Source organism: Hoplias malabaricus, chromosome X2 (genome assembly GCF_029633855.1).
Source record: "Hoplias malabaricus isolate fHopMal1 chromosome X2, fHopMal1.hap1, whole genome shotgun sequence".
Taxonomy (NCBI): Eukaryota; Metazoa; Chordata; class Actinopteri; order Characiformes; family Erythrinidae; genus Hoplias; species Hoplias malabaricus.
This window is the reverse complement of record NC_089819.1, coordinates 18632146-18648814: the sequence shown is the minus strand read 5'-3', so window position 1 is coordinate 18648814 and position 16669 is coordinate 18632146. Positions and strand designations below refer to the sequence as shown.

The window sequence follows — 16669 nt, the reverse complement described above, 5'->3', positions numbered from 1 at the left end:
AGAAAAAATCTAATCCATGATCAACACTAAGTTCGTTTCACACATTTGACAAATACAGGCCCAGGACCTCCCATGAGATGCTAATGGAATGCTAAGCGGAACTGATTTGTGGTCTGTGGTTTTTATTTGATCCCCCACAGATATGTAACATAGAAAAGATTAGCACACTCCACTCTGGAGGAAAAGACCAACATGCTGGCACAGGAACTAATATTATCCTCTGAGAGTCTGGACCATGGAGTGTTGATCGTTTTTACTATTTCTGCTCTGTTATTGCTTTTGTATATGCAGTTGCTGGGAGAATGAGTTTTATAAGGAAGAACATGGAAAAATCACATCTTTTTCATCCTCATTGAATGTGGCAGAATAACACACTGACTGCTTTTAGAATTGTTATAGAGAAAATATAGAACACATGTTTTTTGCAGAAAGAATAAGAAGTTGTCATTTGGCCTTTCAGTGCAAGGAGGTTTTGTTTATTTGCAGGTCATGAAGTCACAGCAGAGGAATTTGTGTGTTTCACTGCAGTGGGACAATTACAAGACCACATTTTATTGTAAAATGCAAACCTTGTTTGGTGTCAGATCTCTTTCTTATAGAACAAAAGTTGCTATGGAAGGGGTTGTCTGAATTTTACGAACAGTGAGAAGACAACACACTGGACTGATTTGATAGGTTCACTCAGGGGTCAGTCGGTGGACATTGATGCTCAGCTGAAAGCCCAGCCATCTGTTTTATACCTCCTCCAATCTGGGAATGAGTGGACGCTTTTGTAAGCTAATGAGAAGTCGACAACCAGCAAGTCATCCGCAAAGATAGTCATGATAGGCTAGAGCATAAGATGAACAGCTCTAATTCCTGGAGGGCCAACATCTAGCAGTTTGGTGATTTTTACGTTTAAAATCACAACATTCAGCTCTAATTTACTCAGTTTTTCATTCACTCCAAATACAGTCAATCAGCAGATGTCCTTGTCTGAAGTTTGCTTTTTTGGTTTTGGATTTAAGTTCAAAGTAAATGGACATAATGTACTGAGTTATAAACAACAATACATGCTTCCAAAGGTACAGGTGAGAAATGGTAACGTAAAAACAAAAATACATAGGGCGAAACTCTCACTCTGAAAGTCGTGTGGGCTGTCACACACAAGGCAGTGATGTGAGGCCGTGGCTCCAGATAGGACGATGATTCTCACACTTATGATGTCAGAGCTGAGGGTGAGAGGTGTTTCTGCATGTCTGTACACAGTTCTAATTATCTCCCTATCATAAGAACCAGCTCCACAATGAGCCTTTTCTCCCTAGCCTTCAGGTTACACTGCCTTCAGAGATGTTTCCCACAATCTCACCCTATTACCTAAAGCTTTCTGTTGCACCTACAAATGGTCCCAATTAGAAGTACCGAACAGATTACCAAAGAAAATCTGTGCCCTCAGGTGCTGAAACTTCTTATCACACCTTGTGCTTACACATAATGAAAAATGTTTTCATTCTGGTGTGAGGAAAGATTGAGTCAAGTTTTCTTTTCCGGAACACAAGGAGTATTTATGGCAGGCTTTATGGACTGTTGTATCTGAAGCGGCACTGATTCAACAGTTGTATCATGGCAAATACAAGTAGGGCAAAGATTAAACATCAGCACTATTAACATCTGCTTTCAGTGTACTTAACTGGGTTTTCTTACTTGTGGCCTTTCTACTGCAAATATGTGGGCCATGTGGAGTAATCTATTACCAACTTATACATCACATAAGGAGATTTAAAGGCAAGCTAATAAAAGTCAGATAAATTTTCAATGTGATAGTTTGATTAGCTCTAAATTAGCAGAGTATATCATCAAATTATGCAATATTTTTAATTTCCAGTACAATAACGTGCTTATGGTGGAGCTTTGTCACTTACTGGAAGCCTATCTTTCTTCAAGATTATGTAAATTAAGGTGGGGCTCCATCTGCTTTGTATTGCTGATAAAAACCTGAAAGTCTTTTTGTGCCCGTTAGCATATTTAGTAGATGAGTAATGTTTTTTTGTGACATTGATAGCCTTAAACATTTAGTCAAGTGTTTGATCAAATGTGATCAAGTGTTTCATTTATAAAACTCATTTATATATATATATTTACCTATGCATCCTGAGTGCATGACCTTAGACATCCTCAGTGAAGTTTAATTCTTGCATTAAAATCTATGAAAGTTTCCAGGACAATCAGAAGAAGCAGTAGAATGTGAAAACATATTCATTTAGTACAAATATTATTGACTAAATAATTTAAAATAATTTATTAGTGTAACTGATTTTCAAAAATGATTTATTTTGTGGTGAAATTATTTTAAATTGAATTTATTTTTTCACTGATTTAATATTCAGAACGGTTAATCTGCATAAATAATAACACCCTTATACGAGGGGGTGGCTATTACACAGCTTCCGGCTCCTGGGTTGTGGGTTCGAGATCTATTCCAAATGACTGCCTGGAAGGAATTTGGTGTGTCCTCCTCGTGTCCGCGTGGGTTTCCTTCAGGTGCTCTGGTTTCTTCCCATGGTTTGTTGGACTACTCAAAATAGACATATTATATAAAATATCTTTGCTTAATACAGCATAGTTTAATATTGCTACATCCTACCAGTCAGACTTCTCTCGAATAAAACAATGTGAAAAGAGAAAAGAGCACTTCAAACTTTGTATAGCCACTTTCCCCGCCTGCATATTTTGAACTGAAGTGGGCGTGTTTTTCCCACTGTTACTTCGGACTTCACATTAATGAGTGAACTGTTTTCACACCAGTTTTCAGATTAAGTCCCGCCTTCTGCGCGTAGTTAGTTGGGATTCACGAAAAGGAATTGGTCCATCAGTACTTATTTACCTGAAGCATTGATCAATCGCAACACAGATGGGCGTGGTATGCCGGAAAACGGGTGGGGGAAAACACCCACGCTGCAATGGTCGCCCCTCGACACGCACAGGGAGCATGGAGGCTTGAACGCATCTTCTCATTCATGTTGCTGAGGACTGTTGAGGCCAGGTCACACGCACGGAGTTAGTTGGGGACAGGAAAAGTGCCATTTCTGGATCTAATCATCTGTCGTGCCTTCGGTTTTGTTCGAATTTGAGTTTCTTCTCGAGGAAGACAAATGTTGGATCTATGTTAAACCCTGCGCGGAATCGCACAACAACTTTAAATAAATTCATAAGAAGGAATGCATCTTTTCTTCGTGAAACTAACTTCTCTGTTATCGCTCATTGCCCTAACGAAAGGTAAGGGTACTTCACATCACTGACACATACTCTTTTAGCTCTTGGCTCTGTAGGGTAATTTAAATATACACTACAGTACGAGTTTTTGGCACTTAAGCACAGTGATTACCGTCATTTAGCTGAGCAGTATTGGTATTTGTAAATGCACTATCTCTCATCACAACATTGTCATTACAACACAATGTGTGTAAAGAATCTATAAGGTATTTTTTAGGATTCAATAAAAAAATCTTGAGAGATTTGGACGTGATTAAACTATACTGATATCAGTATTAACTTATTTAAAGCTACTTTATTTAGATAGATTCCGGTGTTTTTGTTGACGCGCAGATACGCTTATGTAAAGTACATCAGGGCAGTAATTCATATAAAAACACTATTCATACAAAAAACAAGTTCCTAGGGCAAGTTAACAGAACCTGTAGAAACACACTTGTTGCTCCGAAGCTGGAAATTAGGTGCTGAGCATATGTTTGAATTTGTAGACTGTGGAAGGATACAGTAATTAATATTGAAGCATTTTTAATCATACTTAAACAGTCGCATACTAGAAGGCTCTGGAAAGGATTTCCCGCTTTTTTGTAACGGTCATCCTGCTTTTACGAATCTAAAATTAATAGCCTTAAGCTAATATAGTAGAACTGTAGAATCGAATATGATAATAATAAACTAAACAGAAACGCACATTTTGTAATGAAAACTTCAGTGTGGCTAGTGGTTTGTCTATCAGCAAAAAAACACACGAATTAATGTAATAATAAAAATAAAACTTTCAAGGTACAGCTTTTGAGTTTCAGAGACACGGTTTTAACAGGTCCGTGTTACCAGCCAAATATAGTAGATTCTTTGGGAACAGCTGCAGGATGAAAAATGCCTCTGCCAGTGTGGTGTCAGACCCCACTACTCACAAATATCTCTTTAAGGTGCTATTACTCACACTTTTGCCTCATTGCAGGGTCAAAGCCATTGGCATTTGATTTTCTTTCCAATGTGAAGTACTGTTTACATTTATAATTCCCCACTCAACAGGCTGCAACTAAGTGAGAGAAGCAAAAGGCATATCTTTATTCTTTTCTGTTGCATAGGTTTGGGCAGGTTTTTCAGACCAATACTGCAAGTGAGATTTAAGCTTGATTTTTTTTTTTTTTTATAAATTAAGCTCTGGGCATTTATTCGAGAATGTAGTGTAACACACTGCCAAATAACACGCCCTGTGTCAGTAAGCCAAATGCCTGTTCTTAAAACTTTTTAAGAATTTTTTACTGTTGAAAAATGAAGGATTTGTTTAAGATTTGTATATTGGTCATTTATCAAATTGTGGTTTCAATAGAAATATCATTTAATATGCTCCTAAACGTATAGATTACAGGGAGGGTTATTTGGAGTGACTTCTTGAAGAATTACTTTAGAAAATATAGGTTGAATTTTAAAATGCCTCACTGAATCAGTTGAAACGTTCTTAAAGACCACAAAGTGGGATTTCTATGACTTCACCCCCAAAACCATTTTGGCACCTTTAGTTCTAACTTGAAAAACTGCATTCAGAAACATGCTCAAAACATTTTAACATTTACAAGTCAGACAGAGCATCTAAATGAAGGTCTTGTGTTTGCAGGTCTGACATGTTCTGAGAAATGCCTAAACGAAGGTACGTGCGTGCCTACTCTGGATGGAAGAGGAGAATGCAAGTAAGTATGAACCCAACAAGTGCTTGACGCATGTATGACCCTTCCTGTAAGTTTTGCGTCGGTTAGTGTCCTTCCAGTTTAACTGTTTTGAGTCAGTTTGATTGTGTTGCATAGGGAATTGTTCACGTTAAGTTTACTGACAGATATTTTGCTGAGGGAAATCTGCAGTGGCGTGTCTGAATTCCTTCATTTTAGGTGAAGCCATACAAGGCAACCTTGACCACTGTGTGTGTTCCGTGTTCTCCAGCATGCAAATGTGCATTCTTGAAGAGAAAACAAGCCCTAGGGCATGATGGTGATGGTGATGATGATGGAGGGTGGGACTTGGGCTTTTCCTCTGTCCCCATCTCTCAGCACACTGTTTGTTAACATGGGCCACTTCTCTAGCAGAAGTCTTAGAGACTCACAGAGTCCTAAATCTTGTTTCTCTTTTCTTTTATGAAGCGACAGCTGGGGTTTGCCAGAAGCTCTACAATCATTGTTCTCTGGTCCTAGATTAATTCTGTGTGACTAATCTGTGTGAGGCTTCCCAGAATGCCTGTACACCCCACTACCCCCCGCGTGTGCCCCTGTCCCCACTCTGGTGTTTTGTCCCCTGTTGAATGGCCATTCTCTCTGTGTGATTTACATTAGAAGGACAGATGGCAGCAGAGTGTAATTGGACTGGATGTTTTCATAATTGGCAGCAATGCACTGGAGGAATATACAAAGAAGCAGACTTGCCCTAGAGCGCATAGCTTCACTCTCATGACTTGAATGAGTCAAGGGTACAAAAACTTGTCACCCAACCCTCTGTTTCTTATGTGATTGAACCTGGGTGGATTTCCTCATGAGCGTGTGGTTTATGGCTGCTATTATTTATTAATAAAACTTTACTAAGCTTAAGTCATCAGCAAAAAAATCAATGTTCTGACAAATCAGAGAATTATAAAGTTATTATAGTTATTAATTACATTTGACTTATTTTGGGTCTTTTTAAAAAAAAAAAGTTTCTTCTTTAAACTTTTAATTATTAATATAATTCACAGAGACAGCCATAGTGACTTTTGACTGTCCTCTGAACTTTCCTACCTGCAGTCAGTGGAGATTTAAATGTGGGATAGAGTTACAGACGTTTGGCCATAGGCAGCAGTGTCTTCTTTCTTGTTATCAGGGAGTTATCTGCGTGGCCAGTTTCAAATGGGGTCGGCTGTACTGTTTGTGGCCTCCTTTCGAGGGCCGCTAGCGCATGGGTCCACGCTGGCGTGGGGCCATGTCTTAATTCTGTCTGGCAGCCTCCCTGCTGCAGTTGGGCCACAAAGCCACCATTGTGCCCTGCTAACCCTCAGACTCCTCTAATTAAACATGGAGATACGACCAGTGCTGCTCCACCCACCCGCCCGGGACACTCACTTACCGTGTCTGCTGTCTTTCATGTATTGTTCGGCTGCTACGACTGGACGGGCCACTGAGCCCGCAGCATGTCTGGCCAACCCTGGCAAACAGCAAGTTCAGAGGTCAGTTTTGACCACCCTGTGCCACTATCAAATAGATCCATTGTGGGGACAGTCATTGTGCTCCTGGTTAACAGAGTTTGGAAGCACGCTTGTTTTGTTGTTTGGGTCATTTGGGATGTTAGTAAGCAATTATTCACATGGAAAAGTTTTGCTTTTTGTTAATGATTAAAGCAGGTTTCTGGGTGTTAAAGAATGAAAGCCAGTGGAGGAAAGCATGCATTATGCAAATGAGATGTTTTTGGTATGATCATCCATAAAATTAACTATTTTTAACTATTTCACAAGTTCTTTAGATTTCTAAACATGACTTTTTTATATTATACACTTTCCCTTTAGTACTGGAATGATATGTGTGACCAATTGTTCTGATACTGAAAAGCTGAAAAATATCTCAATAACAATTATTTCTAAACAATTATGTGGTTGTAAAACATGAAGTGTAGAGCTGCGCAATTAACCTAAAATGAATCGAAATTGACATTCTGAACTTCTACTCAACGTAACCTTGTCTATATTGATTATTATTATTCTGTTATGTCCCCACTGTGTGTTCATGTACTATGCTTTTAAAACCACAATACCAAGCTGTAGTCACGTGATTCTGCCACATCAAAGCAACCTAGCTCGTACCAAAGAAAAACACAGCATCTGTGGGTTGGACGTGCTGTGTTTTGACAGTGCTCAAAAAACAAGAGAGCAACAAGCTCCCAGCATCATTAGAAAAATAGCCCATATTTAATACTGGAGCATATTTACAGCACAAGCCTCGTTACTTTGAATGTCAACCTCGAACACTAACAATTCATCATTCATTAATCATAATCGTGGTAAAATGTACAATTAATCGGGATGATCATTTGCACTCATATCGCCCAGCACTAACATAGTGTATATTAAATATTACATAATAACAAATGTAAATTTTGTCCTAAAATCTTGAATTTATTTGTAGTTAAATACAATTTAAATACAAATAAAACAAAATAGGGCGGCACGGTGGTGCAGCAGGTAGTGTCGCAGTCACACAGCTCCAGGGACCTGGAGGTTGTGGGTTCGATTCCCGCTCCTGGTGACTGTCTGTGAGAAGTTGGTGTGTTCTCCCTGTGTCCGCGTGGGTTTCCTCTGGGTGTGCCGGTTTCCTCCCACAGTCCAAAAACACACGTTGGTAGGTGGATTGGCGACTCGAAAGTGTCCGTAGGTGTGAGTGAATGTATGTGTGTGTCTGTGTTGCCCTGTGAAGGACTGGCGCCCCCTCCAGGGTGTATTCCTGCCTTGCGCCCAATGATTCCAGGTAGGCTCTGGACCCCCGCGACCCTGAATTGGATAAGCGGTTTCAGATAATGAATGAATGAATGAGAACACATCCCAAGCATATCTGAGTTACAGAATGTTTCTGAATACACTTTTACTTTTCAATGGCAGTAGATGTGAAACATCAATGTTCTTATATTTTACTCAAAATTGAAAACCTCTTATTTCATGACTAAATATTAGCTTTGAAACATGCTGAACACACAAAGATACTAAGATGCAAAGTCAACGACTCAAAAGTGTCCATAGGTGTGAATGTGTGAGTGTGTGTGTTGCCCTGTGAAGGACTGGCGCCCCCTCCAGAGTGTATTCCCGCCTTACGCCCAATGATTCCAGGTAGGCTCTGGACACACCGTGACCCTGAACTGGATAAGTACTTACAGATAATTAATGAATGAATAAAAAAAACATAAAGCAATGGCAATAAGTGATTCTTAAATACTTAATACAAAATATGACTGTTCATTTGCCAACAAACAAGTGTTGAAATGTTGATTATTGGCTGATACTTACATTTCCGGTATCTGAAAATTTTTAAATAAACTTCTTATTAAGAAATAAAATTCTTAGATTGAAACATATGAAATATGGCTTAAATACTTCTCATGCTGAATGCAAATTGTGTGCTAGTTTAAGCCAGATTTGTTTTGTTTTCCACTGTTATCTGATCCAGGGATTTTTTATTTATTTATATTTGCTGATATCATATACACTTGAATCACCTAAATTAAATCAGTCATTAGGTTTTTTGCTTTGAAAGTAAAACAGTTGAACAGCAGCTGTTTTATATGGTTTCTCTATCAAAAGCAGATTTTTATTTGCTGAATTTGGACGTGCTTACATGTCAGGTATCTGTCAGTCAGTATAACATAGATAACATTTTAGAGATGTATTACTCCTTCTTCGCTTGCCATGCCAGGAATGTCAAACTTTCATATCTGGTGTTTGGAAGGAGACAGAGTAGCAGAGGGCTCAGTTATCACAGACAAGGCCAAATGTCTGCCTGGATGACAGCAAAGGAAAGCAACTACGAGAGTTGAATTCCACAAAACTGGACAAGGGAGAAGAAGGCTGGAACGAAGGGGCTTAAAGTCCGACAAGGAGATGAGAGATCCAGGGTTCTGAGGGGATGCTGAAAAGTTGACGGGCCTGAAGTTGGCAAGAACTACTGTTTCAAAATCCTGTCCAAGCTGCTTTGAGCTTCTTCTATTAGGATTAGGCCTGATTCCTGCTGGAAAGTTTGGCTGACAGTTAATGTGTTTTTGAGGCCTGTGGGTCAAGTATATACGGTTTTACCTTTTTGCATTTTATTACACACTTCTCTGCCTGAAAGATGCTGTGGTGTATAATACAGCCTTATTTATATATAAGTAAATTTATAAGCCAAAGCATTATGATCAGCTTCTTGTTCCTACATTCACTGCCCTTGTACATACTGATACAAGTGGATCAGACACAGTCGTGCTGCTGGAGTTTTTAAACACTGTCCATTTACTGCCCACACTATTAGACACACATATATTGTTGGTCCACCTTGCAGATATAAATTCAGAGACAGGTGCGTATGTAGAAAGTAGATAGTGCTGGTCATCCTCTACTCCTTCATGAGTGGTCACTGGGCACTGCCCACAGAATGCTTTTGGTTGGATATATTTTGGTTGGTGGATTATCCTCAATCCATTAGTGACACTGAGGGTTTAAAAAAACTACACCAGCACTGCTGGGTCTGAGACATTTATACTGGCACAACATACTAACAGAGTACCTGAATTGTGGTGGTCCTGTCCATTCTAAAATGAAGGGTGAAAATGGTCAAGCAATGTATCCAGAGCAGCAGATGGACTCCAGTCTGTTATTGTAGCACTACAAAGTTCTTTTCTGTGGAGGTGGTCATAATGTTATGGCTGATCGGTTATATATATATATATACATATATAAAGAGTTGCTACAGTTTTTGCAACACAATCCTCCTCATGTGTCATTCAGTTCTGTGCTAAGTGCAGGGAAATATGATGAAATTCATGTCTTTTTTTAATCAGCTGCACAACACAGATGTGATATGTTGTAAAAGATTTTGAAAAACACCGGAATGTTCCAAGCTAGGAAGGCATACTTATCTTCAAACAGTCAGCTGAAGAGCTTCTAAGGCAACCAAAAGTGACTGTATATTAATAGACTTGAAAATATGTTTAGTGTGTTTGAGCAGAGCTACAACGATCTATTTGTGTGTGTAAGCATTCAAAATGGTCAGTTGTCTTGGTCCCTGGGCATATGTGATAAGTACTGTATGAAAGCAGCCTCTTGTCTTAGCACAAGGGCTTCAATGCAAGCTTTGTTTACAGGGTCAAGGATGAGTTCCTCTGAGTTCCTTTCTGCATTGAAATACAGGAAACACTCTTCCATGGCTGGGGAAGACAGGGCGCAGGATCTATTAACATATCACAAGGCTTATGTTTTAAAAGAATCTTTCGTCTAAAAAAGGTTGTGATTGACGGAAATGACTTGTTTTGGCTTGTGTCCTGATGCAGAAACCTGATATGGCTGATCACGCTCATATTCTCTGAGGAATTCTGCAAAACTTTTGATCACACATTCAGTAATAGCAGTGTGGTGGATCATGTTCTGTATGCACAGCTGGGCAAGCAAAAAAAAAAAAAAATCAGAAGTGTTGTTTTTATTTGATGCTTTTGACCTGAGCCATCTGTCTGTGGAACATAGCATTACAAGTGATCACTATCAAGGTATTCATAGTATTCATACTGTACAATGGCAGTTAGTTGCTATACATTAAATACACAGTGCTTGTGGTTTAAACCATTCAGCTGTAGAAGTGACAGCTGCCTTAAAAAAATACCACACACAATTTACAAATGCTATGAGGCTATGCAACAAGTGTTACATCTTGGATGCCTTTACATGTTCTTCTTTCTGAATATCCAGAACTGTCAGATGCAATACTCAAACTATTTAAGTGATCTGAAGGACACCTGAAAACATTAATGTAGTTCCCAGACTCATAAAAGCTACAGACGCAGCAATCATTAGTGCCCAATTGAGTCCCTAAAGCTTGTTCCTTGCTCTATCCCTGGGGTTGCTGGCCTTTCCCATGGGGTCCTTCAGTAACAGGGATAAATAAGCATGGCTCTAATGAACACTAACAGATGTGGCCTTGGAAGACAGGTCTCCCCTAGTGATTACAGAGAGGGGCAGAGAAGCCTTAGGCAATCTTTTCATAAAGATCAGTCCAGGCTCTAAGTTAGACACCCAGCAGCAGGAAATGAGGAATTAAAAGCCAGTGCACTACTGATGTGTTGTTCTGTCACTGCTTAAAAGATGCAAATTCAGGTCAGTGTTAAAAACAGCACCTTAAAACTTATTGTCCGATGGTCTGCAAGTCTGTACCTCCACTTACAACCATCACTGAAGAACTAGAGCGTTGCATTCAATGTGTTAAACAACCTGTAAATAACAATCACTGGTCATGCATATGTTTATGAATGGGCTGAACAGTGAGGTCCTGTTAAAGGAAAAGTTAATCCACTTCCACTCTAGCCAGTGTTGCAGATGAAGTGAGATTGGTAAGGTCTGTAGTTTGCTTCATAGGTTTTGTAGTTGAACTATAATTCTAATGTAGCTAATATGTAAATAAACATATAACCTACCAATAAGAATTTTGCACCAATCACCTAAATCATCAAACACGTCTCTGAAGTTGGTAAGTAATTTTAGACAAACTTTCTTATGAAGTTGTGTAGATAGAAACCATAGAAGCACACTAATCCACATCCTGCTCCCTTATCCATGCCTTCCATCTCTTGTGTCCTTATTGCATTGCACAGCAATGTTTATTATCTATATTAATATTAATGATATTAATTAATAGTATACTGTTACACACCAATCCATTCATTTGTCCTTATTTATCGATAACATATTGTCAAACAGTGTCAGAAACAACACAGGCAAGTGCATCAATCAGCATGAGTTATTATTAAAGTATTGATAGATATTTATAGTTATTAAAGTGTGTTTTTATATGTACACAAACACATTTTTTCAAGTTTTTTTTCCTTCACATTTAATCTCCACCTTGGAAGAGTTATGAATTCTGGATACCCGCCTTGTGCCCAGAGATTCCAGGTAGGCTCCAGACCCACCACAACCCTGAACTGAATAAGTGGTTACAGACAATGAATGAATGAATGAATTCTGGATATATACTTTATAATAACTTAATTTTCAAACTAAAACCACAATCTCAGTAAATAGAATCATGAAAGCCTCAGCTTATTATCCTGGAACTGTGATATTTTTTTAAAAGTACAGTTTCATATATGTTTACCTTTTGGAATTTGCTTCAGAGTGCAACAAGTAGTGTCACTGTTGCAGAGCTCCAGGGTCCTGTGTGTTCAAAGCCTGAGTGAGGTCATTCTCTTTGAGGAGTTTGTCGTGTTCTCCCTGTGTCTGTGTGGGTTTCCACTGGGTGACCAGGTTTACCCTCACAGTTCAACAAAATGATGATCAGTTGATTGACTGTTCAAGAGAGTCCAAAACGTTGAGTGTGTGATGCCATATGATGGACTGGTTTGTTGGTTCCAAATTTTTGCTGGATGGTGTACATTATGCTCATTGTTTCAGAGCAAAACTCAAGCTAGTTGAAAAGGGGAGCATTGTGTACATTTGAGAAATAACTAAACATTTCTTAAAGCATTGCACACATTTCCTCCATCAATGAGAGGAAGAGTTTAGTCTGAAAAGGATATCTGAGTCATTGTTTAACTTTGTGTGTGAGAGACTGTCTCCTTCACTGTATGTCCTCAATCATAGATGGCAGATCAGACCACAGGGATTGGAACAGCGAACTCCCCCCGTATGTTTCATCTGGCTAAGGGTCAGGTGTCAGCATAACATCTGTTCTGGCCATGGCCAGCATTATGGCACTGGCAGGGACCTGTTGCCATGCGCTACTGGTGTTTACAGTGAAAAGGAATCTCTTCAGTGGTGAAGAGGACAAAAGGATTTCTTTGCAGTGCATAGTAAAGGTGTAATAACACTCTTGATCAACAGAGGAGTCTGTAAAAAAAGTTTACACGATGTATGATTTAGTAGATTTTGACCCCAAAATGATTTTGTGAATTAACTTGTCTAATTAATTTTTCCTCATGTTGAAAGTAAAATATGTGAGGGCTATTGGTCCCTACGTTTATATATATTCTCCATGAACACACTTCATTGCTCTAAAAGATTGATTTTGTGCTGACCACTTACTTCTTAAGTCTTAAACCAAGCTCAACTCCTCTGTGTGCGCTCCCCCCAACCACTTTTCTCCCCATGTGTGCTTTACTAGCAGAAGCCACGAGAGGCTGTCTCCATGCTTTATGTATTTGCCTTTCATATCCCCACCAGAATTGAGAGTGTTCGCCAGACAGGGCAAGTGGACTTTTCAAAGCTGGTGTGATTTTTCTCTAGACTCTGTGAAGTGCGGCTGCCAGCAGTCTCCACTGAGGAGTGCTGTCAGGGATGGGGACACAGGATGGAGTGAATTTTTAGTGTAAACGGCTACATTCCTTTCAGACCATGGGCTCCTCCCCTCTGTCTCTCCACAAATCTCTTAAACTTGACTCTATGTCCTTGTGTCATCTGAGTGTTCAGCTTGTAGAATGTAACAGGCATGTCTCCTAAACCTCTTCTAAAAGTTGTATTGAAAAGTGTATTTAACCTTATTTATGAACATAAATGACAACAGCGAAATCCCATGTGAATGATTTTGGAGAAGTTTGTGGTTCCAGACATAGTGCTAATGCCAGCTAGGCCCAGTGTAATTTTTAAAGTATTGATATATTTATTGTCCTCTGGAAGCTCAGAAGGTATAGGCTACCTGTGGTTACTTTGCTAAAAGAATGTGTTTATTGCATTTCTAGCCCTGTAGAAGTATGCAATATATTATTTTATATGTTTAACCTTAAGCACAGTGGCACAATAAGTAGTATCAGAGTCAACCACTGACCTGGGGTTGTGGGTTCAAAACCCGCATATATCTCTGAAACACACATTGGTAGGTGGAATGGCTGTGAAAATAGTGTTCATAAATGACTTGAGGAATGTGTGGTGGCCTTTGAGGGACTGGCGCCCTGTGTTCGTTGAACCCAGTCATTCCTGGTAGGCATGAATCATTTTTAAAGTTGGTATGATTTTATTTATGGGTTTAGCATTGACATTTTCACACATGTATGTTTGTATGCAGGTAACTGTGTACACAGTGCCCATATAGGCATCTTTGATGCATTATTATGTATTAATGTGATTTTAAATACATAAATTACACTGTGTTTTTTAAACATAGTGTTTTTTTTATCATCATAAAGGATCAGGAAACAGGAAAATGTGTCAAGATTAGTGCAGGGACAGTAAGTCCTGTCCTTTGGTATGTGACTCAGATCTGACCCTGTGTTGCACATTCAGAAGTGACTCCTGAGTTTGTGGTGAGAACCAAAGAATTTGGGGAGTGAAGAGGAGTTAGGAACATGATGATGCCTCACAGAAGTCATAATTGAGGAGCCGTAACTACAAAGAAGGAGAGGGTGGATAATATGAGGATATGTTATTGTGAAATTTTGTCATGACCCTTTTTTCTGAATACATTACTTCTAAAGCAGTGAATAAATACATATGGCATACAAATATAATACTTGAATTCAATGTTAATAAAGTGTATATAATAATAACATTTTAAACCTTTACACCCCAAAAGCTTAGTACCATCATGTTATATATATTTCCCATTACATTGACAAGCAGTTTTAAAAGAAAGGCTGAGGTTGTGAAGATGGACATTTTTGGAGGGGAGGTCTACAGGGAAAGGCAGGAATGGGAGGGGAAACGAGAGGAGGAGAAGGAGGTTGAACTGAATGCTCACGAGGAGAGAACAGAGGCGCCCGGGCCATGGTCAGTTCGGGTCTTGAATGGCTGCAGGAACAATGGTTCTTCTGATGGAGTCTTCCTGCTGCAGGAACGCCATTCAGGGCCTTCCCAGCCTCGACCACCCTGTTCTCCTGAGCCGAGGGGCTACAGGAGGCGAGTGGAGAGTGGGTGGGGGTGTGTGTGTGTGTGGGGAGTGGGGGGTGGGGGGGGGCGCTAGAACCAGCAGCTGCTGGCCACTCATTAACATGCGCACCTGCTCCCCAAGGCCACATACTCCAGCACAGAACATCACTGTCCTCTCTGTGACGTCCTGAACAGTTTAGTTTTTCCACTGCTTTTTTGTAGCTTTGGTAATGCTAAAGTCCACATCATTTTCTCAGCTTAAATCAGTTTTTAAAAACATATACAAAAAATACAATGGATAAATTGTACAAATGTTTTGAGGGCTCTAGTTCTACTTATTTTGTGGTCAGAGCTAAACTACAGTCAATGGAACAGGCGGATGTAAAAGATTAAATAGGCTGACTTTGCATCTTAGTATCTTTGTGTGTTCAGCATGTTTCAAAGCTAATATTTAGTCATGAAATAAGAGGTTTTCCATTTTGAGTAAAATATAAGAACATTGATGTTTCACATCTACTGCCATTGAAAAGTAAAAGTGTTTTCAGAAACATTCTGTAACTCAGATATGCTTGGGATGTGTTCTCATTCATTCATTCATTATCTGAAACCGCTTATCCAATTCAGGGTCGCGGGGGTCCAGAGCCTACCTGGAATCATTGGGCGCAAGGCAGGAATACACCCTGGAGGGGGCGCCAGTCCTTCACAGGGCAACACAGACACACACATACATTCACTCACACCTACGGACACTTTCGAGTCGCCAATCCACCTACCAACGTGTGTTTTTGGACTGTGGGAGGAAACCGGAGCACCCGGAGGAAACCCATGCGGACACGGGGAGAACACACCAACTCCTCACAGACAGTCACCCGGAGCGGGAATCGAACCCACAACCTCCAGGTCCCTGGAGCTGTGTGACAGCAACACTACCTGCTGCGCCACCGTGCCGCCCCGGGATGTGTTCTTCAATTATAAAAACAAATTAAATTGAATTTACTTTATAGAGAACCTTTCACAACTGCTGTTGTCAGAATGTAGCTTTACAGAATTGCCAGTCCTAGCCCCAGTAAACAATCTGAGAGTAGCAAGGAAAAATAAATCAAAGCATCAGGAAAAACTTTGAGAGAAGCCAAGGCTCCAAAGGGGAACCCATTCTCATCTGGTCAACACCCAAACAAGACAAACTATTTCCCAGTGTGTAAACAATGGCATTTTATAAACACAGACCAGTACAAATGAAGATTGTACCATGTTCTGAGTGTGTTAAGAGTTTTGTTAACAAAGAACAGTCTGAAACAGGTAAAGAATGAACAGTTCTAATTATGGCCCAGTCTCAGTGGTCAGTTGGTGGTATTAAAGTGACCCACTCTGGCATTGGATGTTTGATTTGGGGTGACTTAACACAACAAGAATAATTAGCTTATGGCTGTACCTCCTGCAGATCTCATTATAATAGTGTAACTAAAAAGGGAGAGGCAGAGAAAGGCAGCACAGGCATGAGAACTCCCAGAGAGATCAGCGCCCCTCCACCCACCATCAACAAACCTAAGAGATTGCGCAAGAGCAGCAGGATGACAGCACAGACATCTCAGATTACCACAATGTCTATGAACCCTTGATCTGTGCCCTTTATGTAATGGGAACGTAGTTATCAAATGCTTGAATAGATGAATTAATAAAATAAAATAAAACAGTGACAGATTCTGAGTCCCAAACAGGAATTGGACGATCATTTCAAAGCTTTGGGTCTGTATGAATAGACTCTTCCCTCTGCAGTAGATTTAATAATTCCAGGCACAAATAGGCGACCTGCTTGGTCAAACCTGATCAGTATGTTCAAACTTTCTGGAACAAACACAGCTTATTTAGGCTTTT

At 39.8% G+C, this 16669-nt stretch overlaps 1 protein-coding gene across 1 annotated transcript in view; it reads left to right on the top strand.

The window, feature by feature from the left end:
• The first annotated feature begins 3008 nt into the window (after window positions 1-3008).
• The window catches only part of LOC136676376 (neurogenic locus notch homolog protein 1-like), a 45487-nt gene continuing 31826 nt past the window's right edge, over window positions 3009-16669 (top strand). The window contains exons 1-2 of the mRNA XM_066653327.1: window positions 3009-3255; window positions 4871-4943. Of these exons, the coding sequence (XP_066509424.1) occupies window positions 3198-3255; window positions 4871-4943 (131 nt within the window). The 5' untranslated portion in view covers window positions 3009-3197. The remainder of the gene's footprint in view (window positions 3256-4870; window positions 4944-16669) is intronic.